The sequence below is a fragment of the Cygnus atratus genome, chromosome 7 (assembly GCF_013377495.2).
Source record: "Cygnus atratus isolate AKBS03 ecotype Queensland, Australia chromosome 7, CAtr_DNAZoo_HiC_assembly, whole genome shotgun sequence".
Lineage (NCBI taxonomy): Eukaryota > Metazoa > Chordata > Aves > Anseriformes > Anatidae > Cygnus > Cygnus atratus.
The window spans coordinates 11021050-11036465 of NC_066368.1; the positions used below are offsets into that span (position 1 = coordinate 11021050).

General features: G+C 51.8%; 1 protein-coding gene across 4 annotated transcripts in view; it reads right to left on the reverse strand.

Moving 5' to 3' along the window:
* Positions 1-15416, reverse strand: part of MXI1 (MAX interactor 1, dimerization protein) — a 52260-nt gene that overhangs the window by 17627 nt on the left and 19217 nt on the right. For 2 of the 4 annotated variants that reach the window (XM_035547682.2, XM_035547684.2), the window contains exon 3: positions 8702-8731. The exons of the other annotated variants lie outside the window; for them this stretch is intronic. In XM_035547682.2, coding sequence (XP_035403575.1) covers positions 8702-8731 — 30 coding nt within the window. The remainder of the gene's footprint in view (positions 1-8701; positions 8732-15416) is intronic. 4 annotated transcript variants of the gene reach the window in all.

A 15416-nucleotide genomic window follows, 5' to 3' on the forward strand; every position in this document is an offset into this window, starting at 1 on the left:
CCTCCTGCACAGCGCAGCTTTGAGGGGAAAGAGCAGAGGAACGCCCTGCTGCAGCAGGTGGAAGTGCCTTTACCCTTGTGAAAAGACGTCTGCCTTTCCTCCGCAAACAAGTACACCCGCTCACTCACATGGAGAGCGGCACCTATGAGGCGTCCTCCCTTCGCTGTCGTATCACACGGCGTCCCGGGCAGCACGGCGCTGAGCGCAGGGGCCCTTGGCACAGCCCCAGCACTGTGGGGACACGCGGGGGGAGCAGCATGCGCCCAAGCGACGGCGCAAGTACTCATCTGAGAGTCACTAAAAGCTGAGCTGCTGCCTGATTAGACGCGTTCAGATATTCCACCCTAGCAGGGCAAGCACTCAGCTCAGAGCCGGCAGGCCGCACGTGCCTGTACAAGCACGGCTAAGTTGTGTGCAGCTGTTTACTACCCCCCGTGATAAACCACACCCGCGTGGCACGCAGCATTATCAGCACGGACCACGCACGAGCTGCCTGACACCGTTCACCCAGCCTGTTTCTGTGAAGGTAACGCTGCATTTCAAGCTCGGGTCCTCTTTCCAGGGGAGGTTTCGGTGCATGAGCTTTTCCGTATCAACTTCTGGCACGTCTCCCTCTTTCCCTCAGCCCCTCCTGGGCAGAACTCCTTCTGGAGGCAGGTGCAAGATGGCTTTGCAGCTGCTGCATCCCCTTCCCTTTTGCAGACGCTTTGCATTTTGCACCCCTGTCCTTTGCAGAAGCTTTGCATTTTCCCCTAAGTAAGTCATGCTGTTTTCTCAACGCATTCTCAAAGGTAAATAATTAACAGGCAAGCGGGACAGAAAACCTTACCCCGCAGCTGATGGAAGTGATGTTCAGGCAGCAACTTACACAAAACAGACACCCTCAAAAGACAGCCATTAATTTTTTTAATGGACCGTTGGGCAGAAGACCTGACTCATGCCATCGCTCTGGGATCCAGAGACTCCTCTGGACTCAAAGGAATCCAAAACCTTCACAAGAGTCAGCCTGCATCCGACAGCCTCAGGTGCCACCTTTAAAAGCAGAGACACTGCTATTCTGCAAAGGCCCATCAAGAGTTTACCAAAAAGAAAACACAACGAATGCTACAGAGAGAAGATCCGTACTTCTACACGGATTCAAACTCTTGGGATGCACAGAAAGGGAGTCGGGTAAATGATTCCCCTGGGTCTCCCCATCGCTACGTCCTGCCGTGGCCCTGTCTACATTGCCCAGTGGCTTCACGGGAGGAGAATTCCTGGCCCTTGGTTGCACGCTGCCAATTTCATTGTTTTATGGCTGTCACACGCGCTGCCTGGGGGGAAACCTGCCTGCTCTGTTTGCCCACAGCTATGCAAACTGCTCGGCACCAGTCTGCAGCCAGGCAACAGCCACAGCAACTGCCAGGCGAAGCCCTTTGCTTTCATTTCCCAGACGCGGGGCGATGAAAGCCTGTTGCACACTTGCTCTGCCTACCTCCCTTCCCAAAGCAGGGGGCTGGAAGGTGCTGCACGAAGCCCCGCCACCATCCCACACCAGCAGAGGCACCTTCGCTTCGTGCCCCTCTCCTCTTGCCAGAGGGGAGAGGGCACAAGGGCGGTGAGACAGCATCAGCCCGCACGTCCTGGCCCTGGGAGCGGTGTTGGGGACCCCGAGGGGGACACAGGGAAGGAGAAAGTTGTAAAGGAAGCAGAGGTGAGAACAGGCAGCCTTTTGTGAAGGAGGGGAAAAGCAAGCACCTGGCTGGAGGGACGGAGCAAGGAGGCCCCAACAAGGAGCGGGTCAGCGCACGCTTGCTGCACGTGCCCGTGATGCAGGCACCGACTCTCCCCCTCCTCTCCCCGAGGCATCACAAAGGCGCACAGGTTCTCAAAGCTGTAACGCCACATCCACGAAGGAGAATGAGGAAGCTCCTTGCCTCTGTTTCCCATTCCACGCCGAGACTTCCTTTGGTTACCCCAAGCCCACAGTGGCTGTGCTGCTGCAGTACCCCCGGCACGTGCGCCAGCCGCAGGTCAGCGCACAGACAGCTGCAGGCAAGAGCACAACGTCCTGAAACTTGCAGTTACCACGTAATCTGTCTCAGAAATTATGTTCCTATTACCTCACCTTCTCTAAGGCAGGAGCTCCCCGAGTGGCTGTTAGCCCGTAATGCTTCCAGGCCCACGCGCAGCGTCAGCCACTTGAGCAAGACAAGTTGCTGCATCACAATCTCCGGCTCTCGGCGCTCCAACAAACAGCACCCCAGGAAAAAACGAATACGAAAACCAAACCTGCAAAGTCTCCAGAGACGCGTTTGGGAGAGAGATGGCAAGTACAAAGCCCTGACGTGACTGAAAACTGAGCCAAGAAAGCTGAGCGCTCAACTTCCCACCTAGGGCCAGATTCTTCCCTGGCCCAAGCTCACGGACTGCAGGGTGGATTTGCCCAGGCTTTGTTTTTCAGGACATCATCCCGAAAGAAAACTGTGGCAACACACCCAGGTAGAAATTTGAGGACAGAAGTTTGGGAAGGGAGTCAAGAACCAAAGCTGGCACTGATGCAAGCTCCTAATTAGGTATTATTTAAGTCCATCTGACTGCTTTCGTTACACATCCACGGCAGTGACCAGACTCCCTCCTGGAGCCCCGAAAACAGTAAAACAACCATAAAGCACTTACTGGATACCTGTTCTGTTCACTGCTCCGCACATTTCCAGTCCAGGATGCTGAATGCAAGAACTCAGCCAGCACGTAGGGAGACGCAGCAGTAGAGCATGTGGCTTTCTAAGAGCGGGGTCTCCTCTGAAGTCTCCATTGCAGGAGGCAAAAGGACGAGGGGATTCCCAGCATCAGACCTTTAACCTTTAAGGCAAGGCCGCGCAGACCATGGTGACGCTTCTATCTACACTCTGGGAGGAAAACACATCAGAAAGTGTCCCTACAACACATCTTAGTTGAGAAGGGTTTTGTGATGAGCACTGGGTTTTGAGAAGTGGCTTACAGCCGTGACTTTGTGTGGCATTACCGAGACATTTTGCTTTGAGATAGTTTATTCAAAATAGCAGCAGTGTTCTTTTTCCTCTTCCTTCTCCATCTGCTGTTGGATTCATAGGGGAGGTGGAGAGAGCTGGGAGCGGAAAGGAAGCCACGTAGGCATTCATTCCTCACTGCATCACTTTGAATAACAAAATACGTATATACATACACACATAAATATTGAAACTTGGAATTCCGATAAGAGCGGTGCTGAAGGTCTTCCAACAAAATAAAGATCATTTTGTTTCCTTTGAATTTTGGCATGGAAACTAACTGTCACTTTTCAGCAGCTTTACTTGGAGTTCAAAATGTTCTGCTACCCAGCCAACGTGAAACAAAGCCTCTGCAGACTTCTGACTCTGAGCGAATCAAAACGCTGCTGCTGTGCAAGGGGGCTCTTTGCGTGAACGAGAGCAGTGGTTGAAGAGATCAGATGCCCGTTTTGCAGCATCTCACTGCTGAGTTCCTGGAGCAATGCAGGAAAGTAACAGCAAGGTAGCAAAAGGCAAACTGACACTAAACAATGGTGACCACACCTGGACTTCCCCAGGATGAACATCCCTCTAATAACCTTGCTCCACAAGCTACAGCCGTCCCTGTCTGGTTAAACCAAACCGGGCATGGCAGTGTAACTGTTACCAGACCTCCTGAACTAGCAGAGCACCTTTCAGCTCCCTTGAAGAATGTTTGTCCCAGCTGAAAATGGATGCATCTGTCAGCCAAGCGGCAGAGCTGAGGACAGCTAGCTACTTCCAGCTCTTGTTCCATACCGGCCACGGAGACAGGAGGGTTTAGCTGCAGCTCCCCCAAGGAGCAAGTGGATCACGGCGTGCTCTGACCTTTGGATGTGTCAAAAAAAGATGCATGCTCAGCTGCGTTGGCCATGGTTTGCCTGCTGCAGGGAACATCACAGGTTCCAAGTTTTATTAATGAGGAAAATAATACCTACTGTCAACATCTGCTACATGAAGTTAACACGAAAACAAAGCCCACTCCAGAGAACAAATGAAATTTACTGGATTAGTTTCTTGCTCCAGCTCTCCTGGATAAACAGCAAGGAACTCAACACCACATTGATCAGTTGCTTCAAGACAAACACTGATCATGCTGCCCTGGCAAGTATGTATCGCACAACAAAAGCACAGCCAGCCAGTTAGTCAGAGGAGCAAGGATTCACCACTCTTTCACTTCCCCTCCCTCCATCTTCCAGCCTAGACAACACGGCTGCACTGTTTAATACCAGAACCATCTAAATGTGCTACGTACACTATGTCCCGCAGGTAAATGCTTTCCCCTCCCTCCAGCATTTTGCTAGTACAGATGCACTCGAGGCCCTGTTCCAGAGAAGGGGAACCAGGCTGTGTAAGTGCTGTGGAGCCGCAGAAAGCCCCGTGCTGCAGTGCAAACTGACCCGGGTCACGGTTCTCTCCTGCGTGGCGGGTAGGGTTTTTCCTTTATCTCATCTGCTTCCTCGAATATGCAACCCAGCGCAACAGTCAGCTCCGCTTAAGAGACCACTTGGAGAAATACTTGGCGTTTAACTGTTTCTCTTATGTTAAAGCAAGAATGTTTGGGAAATCACAGAAGCTAGAAGGGAGACCCTGAGAAGAGTCAAAAAGGCTCAAAAAGCACAGCACCGATCATTGCTGTGTGTGTTCTTCGCTTCGTTTCTGATCATCTCAAAAGATACCAGAGAGAAAGAATCTTACACAACTTCACCCTGTGCTTTCCCACTAAGCACAACACTTCAGCTTGGCTTAGGAGTAGTTTTGTCGCCTTTAGACTTTGTCCTTCTTTGTTTTAAAACAAGCCACCTTTTGCAGAGACAAAATCCATGAGATCTTCAGAAAATGCTGATTTCAATGGTTCTCCCAGAGCCTTTTTCCCTCCTATCTACCTTTTGTTTGAGCTACATTGTTGTTATCAGAAGCAAAAATGACCCTACTAATTTCTTCCTCATTCAGTTACTCAGCTTTGTTTCCCTCCTTTCTGCCGTATTATAATGCAATCGTCACCAAAAGCAAACAGGTCAACCCAGGCTATATAATAAGACTTAAATAAAAAAATAAAAACGTGATGAATAGCTCCACGAACTTGTCCCTTGTTCCACCAGGAGATGCACCGTGTCTGTCGGACCCCGCCACCACGTTGGTCTACCAGAACTGCCACTTCGGAGAGGAGCAGGAAAGCCTCTCGGCGCTGCGCACCGCACCGACCACATCCTTCCAAAACTGGCTGGTGTCTGAAACGTTCACAAACACCGGGTAATTTTGCTGTGTATAACACAAACGTACGCATGCAATGGAACTTAAACCTGAATTTATACTTGTTTGGGCAAACATTCCTCTATCAGAGTGACTATTTTAGTCACTCACTTCATCGTGTTTTCTTTCAGGAAATGATGGGGCTTTGCTTAGGAGTCAGTTCTGCGGTAGGCCTGTTCAAAAGCTGCGAAGTATTGCTTTAGTTACCATAGGAGAGGCAGAATGCTGGCTTCTTGTCTAAACGCAAGCTATGAGTCATCTCAGGCGGAGAGAAACTGAAACACATACCCATTAAATAGAAAACACAAACAATTTTCCAACATGAGGATTAATGACAGATAATAACTATAAATTAACTTTAATCTTTTATAAATCAAACAAAGCCCCTTATATAACGTCACTGCAATCTCTCTAGATAAAAAACACAAATCAAAGCAGAAAGAGAAGTCGCTCACACATTGCAGTTAATATTCGGGACAAAAATCAAACACCTCCTTTCTGGAAACACCCCAGTGTTTATGAAATATTTCAGTACTAAGAATGGGAGCGCAGCTTAAGACACTGCTTTAATTTCTGAAAATACAGCTTTAGTTGCTTTTGGACATGAAAAGATAAATATTCTTAATCCCGACGCATCAGAATTTCATGAGCTCTACCGTAGTGAAACCACATTAAGATGCATATTCAAAAAGGAGGGGGAGAGCACTGATTTTCTGCTAGCCTTTTGCTGCTGCTTGAAAGAAACCGTGCGATTGCTGAAGGGGTTAAAACAAAACTTAACTGAATGTAAGGCGGCTGCTGTTCGTAGACGGGAGGGGAAAAACCAGAGTCAGAGACCTAATAGTGGACAATTTTGAAAATTACAGTGTGTGTCAATAATGGAGATAACAGTGAGATTCAAAAGGAATAATCTCAAATAATCGGGAAAATGAGCACCTGCCAGCCACAAAGCCATTAGTATCAGGGCTTTTATCTTTGCCACAGTTAAGTCTGGAGACGCCGACAAACTTAACAACACAGCAAATAAAACACGGTGAAAATCTAACTGGGAAGCAATTCTCTTCACTCAGAAAACGCTGCCATGGAGTTTGAAAATGCATGCTTCTAGTAGGAAACCCACTGTCCGATTGCTGGTAACGAACACTGCCAACCCAGCACAGCCTCCGTGGGGTCCAGCTGGGCTTGCAGAAGCTCCGGCCTGACCAGCTACACGCGTCTGCACTGGGGACAGAAGCAGAGGGCTCCTGACCAAAGGGACCCCGGGTACATACAGGATTTTGCCTGTGCAGACCACCCAATGCAATCAAACGCGTGTCCTTCCCAGAAGGATGAACTCAAGGGCTTGTAAAACCGTATCTGAGACACGGACCTGGGCTACTGTGCCTTGGGAACTGGGAGCCCTCTAGGAAAGACCTTGCTGAGGGCTGATGGTTGGGAGTCTTCAACCCGGAGCAGGCGGGGATGAGGGAGTGCAACTTCGGTGGAAGGAGAGGAAGAGAGGCAGACGGTGTTACACCAACGGCAAGTGACAGCGTGTGTGGCAAGCAAACAGCTTGTCCATGCTCACGAGAAGGTGGTGTAAGATGGAACAGGTCCTCCACATGCTCCTCTCACTAGTAACATAGATAACAAGGTTAATTCTGATGTCCCCACCCTAGGCAGCATTACTGTCCACAGCTGAAGTCAGGGAACAGAGGCAGGAACTGCCTCAGCTCACACAGCAAGCAGGCAGCAGGCATATCCTGAGCCCACCGCTACTCACCAGCCCTCACCCAACAAGAATTCCACAACATTAGCTGCTCAGACCTCACTCACAGAGTTTGAAGCTTTGCTGCCTGTCCCCCATGCCTGAGGGCAGAAAAAGCTGCTCATAGATCCAGGCAAACCTGGCCAGTGTGAGAGGACCACGATGGTACAGGGGAAGATGGGGACGGCTCTGCTCTAAAGCTGCGCTGAGAACAAGCAGTGTTTGCAGTAACAATTAGATATGCAAATAAGGGCATTGAAAATTAGTGACGGTTCACTGTTGTCATGGAGAAAAAAAAGCACCCTCCATTCTGGGTCAGACCCAAGCACTGCATTTTGTTTCCCTCACTGGTGAATAAAGCTGCAGAGAGCACTGGAAAAGCCCAGGACCAACACTTCTCAGCAGAGCTCCATCTGGGCCCGGAGAGCTCATGGCTCGCACAGGGACAGGAGAGCAACATCACCTAAATCAAAAACCTCCCTGCATCACCCCAGAGAGGCAAAAAAGACCATGACAACTCCACGGACCCCCAGAGCTACCAGGAGGTGCAGCCGCAGCCAGGAAGAAGCCGCCTGCACCATGCAAAGGGAAAGCTGCTTCCCAGCACCGCTGCTGCCAGGGGGCAGAGGTGTGGGGGCAACATGGCACAAAGTACTCAGCTCCAGTTCTCCCGATCTCCATGGCACAATCCTGTCTGAACTCCAACGCAGAGTTCACCTGGAGGCTCTGCGCATCCTTGGCCATCCTTGCGGTGTTCCCATGCCCTGTTAAATGACCGCTGCTAGGAGGGGGCAATCAGCCTATTTAGACCCAGCTTTCCAAGCCAGGGGGTTTCTTCGCAGGAGCAGCTGGCCAGAGCTGCCTTTGTTCCAGCAGCCCCAATAAACCCAGAACTCCCCCCCCACCCCCAAATCCCACAGAAGGGCCAAGATAAGTTTCTAATGGAAACCCCGACATAACCTTAACTACAGCATCCTGAATGGCAGCTGACAATCTGAGCTGTGTGTGAACCACCTCCCCTCGTCTCGACGGCATTTATCTTACTTGAACTCCCGTTACAAAAGGGTCGAGTCATGGAGCAGAGCTGGCCCAGGAACAAAAGCGCAAGCCTTGCTAAAACTCCAGACTCGAGGATAAACAGGCTCAGTCCTAAACCAGGTTAGAAGAGAGGCTCCACAGGCACGCCGGTCTCCAAGCTCAGAGCCTCTGGACAATGGCATTTGCTTCTGCTGCAGAGATGATCACGGCCCAGCAGAGGGGTGGGAGGGAGAGGGTGTAGAGCCCAGGGCTCTGCCCTTCCGGGCTTGGTAACACATCTTGCCCTGCGCCCAAGAAACCTGATCCCGTAGCAACCTCATGTATGGGAAGTGCCCCAATCAGATTTCACTGTGGCAGGAGAAGAACGGTATTTACTCTGCATACAGATTAGTCGCAAAACTGGGTCACTTCTTGCCTTTTCAGAGAGCAAAATGAAAAAAATAAAAACAAGGCTGCTTCTTCAGATCTTTTTGCGTCTCCCCCCCTCCCCCCCCCCCCCAGGTTTTAAAACTACGTGATGGGCTGTGGTCATTCGCAGCTGCCTAAGCTGATCGCAGACACCTGCGTGTGGTAAGGTTAAAGCACATTAGCACTGCTGGCCTCCCATTTCTTAGAATTCAGCTCGTTAGCTACTTACCGGTTCTTTTCTAGCTCGTTGTGCGTAGACCTGGAAGACAAACAAAAATTTGGATTAGCCACCTTTGAACCCTCAGCACCAAAGTTCAGTCACCGAAAGCTGCGTGCATCCCCGGTGGGGCACGTCAGCATAAAGCCAGACACACATAGGGTAAAATCTAGAGCTGCGACCTCAGCCTCCCTGCTGAGGAGAGATTGCTTCCCTAAGTCTGTACTTACCTGGTACGTGCAGATCTGGTGCTTACTGGTGCTGTACAAAACGCAGCCCAGCGCCTTAAAAGCACACAAAACCCCAAAGAGAGGCAACGATTCGGACAGGGGGCCTGAAGCAGCCCTTTCCAAACTATTTCTGCCTCTGCCGCCAGCTCAGGCCAGGACTGCAGTCACACATCTCCGTGCTTCAGCTTCTCCATCTAGCCAGTACAAATATTGTTACCATCTGCTAACGCAGGAGCCGGTGGCGCGTTCATTTCTGCACATTAAATACCTGGGGACCTGCCGGCAGAGTTGGTTCTGTGAGGACACCTCTGGAGCCCCTCAGCCTTCACACGCCACATTAAGCAAGCCCAGCAGGACTCCAGGTATGGCCAGCGTTCAGGCAGGAAATGGGATGAGCAGCACTGCCCTGTTTGCAAACACCAGCAGCACTTTTCAGGCGGCTGGAAAGCCCTCAGCAGCGGCTTGTGGCAAAGCAAATGACCCTTACAGCGGTGCTGTGACCGCTCCACAAAGGAGGGGGCTTTGTCTTTGTACCTGCCCGCCACAGCAAGCGCACCGCCAGCATTCCTTCCTTCGGAGCTCACAGCTTGAAAAGGAGACCAAACAGAAGCAAAAGGGAAACACACAAAGTTCGCTCTCCCGTCTCTGATGATAACGGTGGCAAAAACAAACCACCACATAAATGAAAGAGCAACGAAAACCCCACCAAACTTAAATCATTTCACGATTTCTAATCTAACATGTTATTAGCAGCCCAGGGAAGGTTGTTGAGGATTATTTAAAAAGGACAGTCATTTACCCAACATTCCCCTTTAACAGAAGATCACCTTAGAGTAAGAGTAAAAGGAGCCCAAAAGCTTAATAAAAAGGATCTATTTTCTGTAATTTGGCATCACATTTCTTCCAGAGCTCTGAGAAGATTATCCTCTATCCCCCATCTGGAGAATCCCGCAGAGATTTCTACAATTAGGGAACTGAATGGAGGATGTGCTCCAAGGGAAACCCTGTCATAATTAAATGCTGCTCCAAAGAGAGGGAGGAGGAGTGCCTAACAGGTGCTAGACCTCGGTGAAGATGACGAATAAACTGCGGACGTCTGTGAAAAGCAACGCAGGTGACACTTGGCTAGCTGTGCCTGAGAGCTGGGGGTAGCTGGAAGAATAAAAAAGAAATAAAACCTTTGATGTATGCTTGTGCAATACACCCTGCACAGCAGGATGAGGGGTGCCCTAAAGCCAAGGCACGTTACAGCCAAAATCCTAAAGTGGAGGGAACTCCCACAGCAACTCCTTTCACCCGACCTGCTGAAAACAGGACCCCTGAAGTCTGGCTCCCAGCAATCAGACACAAACTTAATATAGATTTAGTCCAGAAAATCACCCCACATCTCCCCCCAAAGCCTAAACCACCACAATCCACTTGTCCTGGCTACCTGGATGCAAGTTAACCCCCCGGAGGCTGAGCTGGGGCCCCGTTAAAGCAGTGCCCATGTGTTCTCTGGAGCATGTTTGCTGATCTTGTTTGCCCTATGTTCCTGCAGGAGCCTTTGCAGTCGTCTTGGCTGTGACATTAGCAGTTACGGAGCCAGAGATATGCAATGGCTTGAATGCCGATATTATATCGAGCCAATTATCAAGGCCAGCACTGAAAGAACAAAGTTTGGCCCACTGCTGTGAACAAAATTAAACCAGCAGGTTCTCCCTCCTCCTCTCACATCGCAGGCTCTTTATTACCTATCTGCCTTCTGACGAACACCACAATTGCGAGGGGTCACAGGTTTCTCACCAAGTCAGGAAATTTATGCTCTGACTTTTAACCATATTGGTGGCAGGGAAAAAGAAAAAAAAAGAAACAACCCCCCTCAAACTCCTTCCTCCTGCAGCTGAATGCAAAGAAAAGGATCCCGGCAACACTGAACGACTCCTGCGGGAATGCTGCCTCCCTTACCTGCCTGTGTCTTACTTAGTTTTACTGGGGGCACTTGGAAAAAAGTAATTTTTCATTTCTCCTAAACTGAGGAAAGACACCAAACAGTACTGCTCCCCAGCACCACCACAATTCACTACCTCTATTTGCTGTGCCAGCTTCCCTTTGCTTGGGCAGCAGACACAAGAACACCTCTCACTTTTCTGTTCATAATTCATTTCATTTTCTGTAGCTCCTGACTGAGAGATTAAATTTTCTCCCTGTCTTTGGGCTCCACATGTTACTAAGACTTATTTGGAGTTAGACAAGGACAGGAGCGTCAGTGAAGTGGTAAAAAGCACGGGAACCTCTACTGACACCACGCTCAAAAGCGATTTATAGGTACAGAACCAAACGTAGCTGAAGGTGTAGCTGAGGTGGTGTCATCCTCCCCTGGGAACCTGGAGAGGATCACTGGCTTTTGGATGAGTCCAGGCTGAACGCCACAGCTCTGTTACTGCAACACCTGGGGGACGTCCTGGGGCACGTGTAACCCTGCATTTACGCCAGCAAGGAGCTGCTGCGTTCTGCGCGACGCTGCTTTGCTGCTGCTGGTGGTCGGGCACAGTCTGTGCCACGCAGTGAGACGAGGACGTCGCCGCATACAGCACGGATATGACAGGAGAGTTGCCACCTGATGGCCAGGGCAAGCAACTTGCCCTTGCCCCCACCTGCAAGGCTGAGATCAGAGCCATGCAGGCACAGGCACGCTCGGAGAGGAAAACAAAAGCGCATCACACCTACCAGCACCACCTCCGGCCTGCCCGGCACCTCTGCTGCGATTTAGAAGGAGCTCGAGCACAAACTGTCTGCAGGACTCTCATTTAAAAGCAGGTTTCTACAGCTGTCGGTTCCTTACCAAGGAATTTGAAACACCCGTACTGTTAGCGTCCCTAAAAACTTCAGCAACGTTAGGTAAGCAGGAAAATACTAATGAACACATTTTGAAAACAGCCGGGGAAAAGATCATGAAAGAGTTTTAGAAGCTTAACAGAAAGGAGCCAAGGAAACAACAACAGAAACAGCAGAGCAGTCCTCATCGCAACTTAAACAGCAAAAAGCTGAGAAAGGGGACGTTTATCCCTCTCTACCCCAGACACAAACCAGCAAGAAGCAGGGAAGCACAACCGTCCGTCACACCAGCGTAAGGTCAGATGAACCAACCCTTCTGCATCAGTTACTGGGATTTCGCCTGCCTGCAACACCGCCGGCCAGCCCGGGGACAAGGTGTTGCTGAAACATTAAGCTACGCTAAATTCCGTCCCTGCGTGAGACATTGTGAATGCTTTATGACATTGTCCTTATTTAAATGAAGTCCCTCTTACCAAGGTAAAGGCAGCCAAAACTTCCTCTGAGCACGGGTAAGGAACGGGCTCTAAAGAGCAACAAATTCATTCGCCACTGGTTTTGTTTGTTTGCTTTGCTTTTAAATTGTAATTAAAATCACAAAGCTGCCACATGGCATTAAGCACAGCTGACCTTTCTGTTTTACACAGTTCATGTTGATAAACGGCCCAACAAACGCATAGACAGCACATCTGCATTTTGTTTCCATTTCTTAGTGAGATAACTTCTACCTACAGGAAAAACTCGGCAGTCAGGAGCCCCTGTCCTACACAACAGACGGAATTCAGGCCCCGAGACCCCGTTGTCTCCCCATTGCCATCCTCCTGTCTGTACCTGGCACCTGCTCCTGGGGATCCCAGGGCTCCCTGAGCTGCTTCTCCACCATGCCAGAGACTGCAGGGGCTCAGGAGGTGCCGTGCCCATCCCTAACACCAGGCAGGGAAATAAAACGCAGCCCTTCAGCCACGCGGCCTCAGTTCCAGCACGGACCAGCGCCTGTCCTCCCCGCCAGATCTCCAATTCACTCCCCCCACTCCGCTGTAGCGAGGAGAAAGAAGTTGGTGCGAACTGGCGCCCCGTTACCTGAATCACATTTAGCACGGCAGCAAGAAGGTCCCTCCGCGGGGCAGGCCAGCCATCTTCTCTGCTTCGTTCCGCCCGGGCTCAGCCCCCTGTGCGTCGTGACCAACCCAACCTCCTCCCTCATCTCACAGCCCCTTCCCACCTGCCTCTGTTGACACCCATTTGCTTGGCCACCCAACTGCCCTCCAGGAGGTGCCTTCTCCCATTCTCCAAGCCAAGATCCACCAGCCCTGCCGGCACCGCTGGACCTAACCTCCTGCTCTCTCCTTTATGCAAGGCTTTTCTCAGAAATGACTTCTACTGCAAACAGCCAAACGGCAGGACAAAACAAATCCTCGGCTCCTTTGTTCCGTCTCAACTCCACCTGTGCCCACAAAGCAAAGCCTTCTGGCTGACGAACCTCAGTGTTCCTGCCAGGGCTTCTAACAGCAGCGGAGCAGCCCCTAAGTACTCCGTGAAACCAACTGCACAACGCTGGGAAGCTCCAACGGCAGCAGTGGGTGAGGCTTTCAGCCCAGCGCTAAGGCAGGTATACAGCTCCTACACCGGAGCCCGATCCTGCCGACACGGAGGTGCTCAAGGGCTGAGCTGTGAGGGAGCTGCGAGCCCACCTTGCCTCGGGGAGGTGGCTCTCAGGAGCCTGGCTCTCGGGGTCTGGGGCAGGCAGCAGCTGAGGGCACTCGGTGCTCCGGCAGCTCCTGCGGTGAGCAGCAGGACGCAGCCAGCAGGAGAGGGAGCAGCTGGAGCAGAAGTGCTGCCGCTGCCGTCCACACACCCGCTGCAAGTCCAAGAGCCTCACCGCAGCCTCACCTACTAGCAAACGTAACGAAATATTTCCTTAAAATACACCGGAGACAAAAGGTGTCTCCATCAGCGCTGACCCACGATCCCCCTACCCTGCCTGGCCTCGATGGCCAGAGAAACCCCGCTCCACGAGGAGCCACGTGAGGAGAGAGAACGGGCTGCGCTTCGCCTTCCAGCTGATGTCAGTGGAGATGCAGCAGATTAACCTGGCCCCAAAGTCTGGCCGGGCTTTCTGTCGCTCTTCGACTGACACGGTATCAGGTTCCTCCCCAGGCTCTGATCAAAGCTGTTTTCCCAGGATCGAGTCAGACCACTTCCAAAGTTCACGTTCTCCGTCTCCAGCAGAGAAGGCGACAGAGCCGTACTGGCATCTGTTCCTGTTTATTCGTCTCTGGAAAAGGAGAAACGGCCCCACAGCCTGTTTTCAGCTCGACAAGGGGACGAGAGCTCCTTCGTGTGGTTCACGATGACTGCAGAAGGGCACCTACCCCTCTGCTTCTACCCAGTGTCCCAAAAGCTTCCTGCAACGTTGTCAAAAAAAAAAACAAAAAGCAATTAAAGGAGATATACTGCACACCTCCCTTAAGCAAGTGAAACTCACACACCCCTCAGTTTGGTACCTACCCCCCATAACCACCATTTCTGTCTGCAACACTTTGGAAATCAATTCTTCCCTAACGCTTTCTGTGAGGGGGGAACACCACCAACAGGCTGAGTGGGTTTCCCGCGGCCACACCAGAAGCCCAGCTGCAGGGCAGGGTACTTAAATCAGGGTCCCTAAACCCCAGGAGAAGGACTGCATCAGTGGGTTGCTCTTCTCGGGCTCTGTCCCAGCGAGACACCCAACAAGGCCGTGTGTGCCATCTGACGCCTGTGTCAAAGGAAAGACGCCAGTCACTGCGTGCTTCAAGGGGGGAAGGGAAGAACCCCCAATCCAACCCGAAACGAGCCCTCATCTCTCATCCCCCAGCTGCCGAACGAACCGAGCCTGCTCTCAGACACCACGCCACGAGGTGCTGGGGAAGAATCCCAAACGGAGCGCGCTGCCCTGTCGTTGCCTGTTCCGGTGTCCCAGCAGAAGGAAGGGGCTAGCAGGCAGACAGCTCTCACGCCGAGCACCACGCGTCTCTCCCAGCCCCCGAGCTGGGCTCCCCCACGCCACTGCACCACCCCGACCAGCAGACCCTGCAGGGGAAGGGTTTTCCGAGCCAGGCCACGGGGCAAGAAGGCTGTTTTGCATTCCCTGCTGCGACCTGGGGCCAGCAAAGCAGCCCCCGGCCGGCCTCCCTCCCAGCTGCGCAGGGGCTGGCCTGCTCCTGCTCCACCTGAGAGCCCCCGAGCAGGGGCTGCTCCCAGCTGAGGGCAAACTGCCCCAGCACACACACTCCCTCTCGCCGGGCCCTGCACGGCCGAGAGGAACTGGGTTTGCTGAACAAGCAGCTATTCAATATTTTGTTTTCTCCTCATTGTTCAGTGCGTGGCCTCAAGCCAAGCCCTGCTCTGAATGCAGAGCCCGGGGTTTTCTTACAGGCCTTTCGGCACTCTCACCCGGAGCAGGGCTAGGCACTTCTCACGTCTGCTGTTAAGCATCCTTGATTTCCAAATGGGAAGCTAAGAAATGAAAAAAATCAGAGCTGCAGCTTCTCGTTTCCTCCAGCGTGCCTATGAAGACCCCCCCAAGGGCCTGGTTTTCTGGGCCACTTCACAAGTTCAAAGCACCACTCCCCCCGATGCTCCTTGCGGCTGCGCCTCATCAGCACTTCTGTGGCTCACAGCCCAGGCTCGTACCTTGGAGAAAA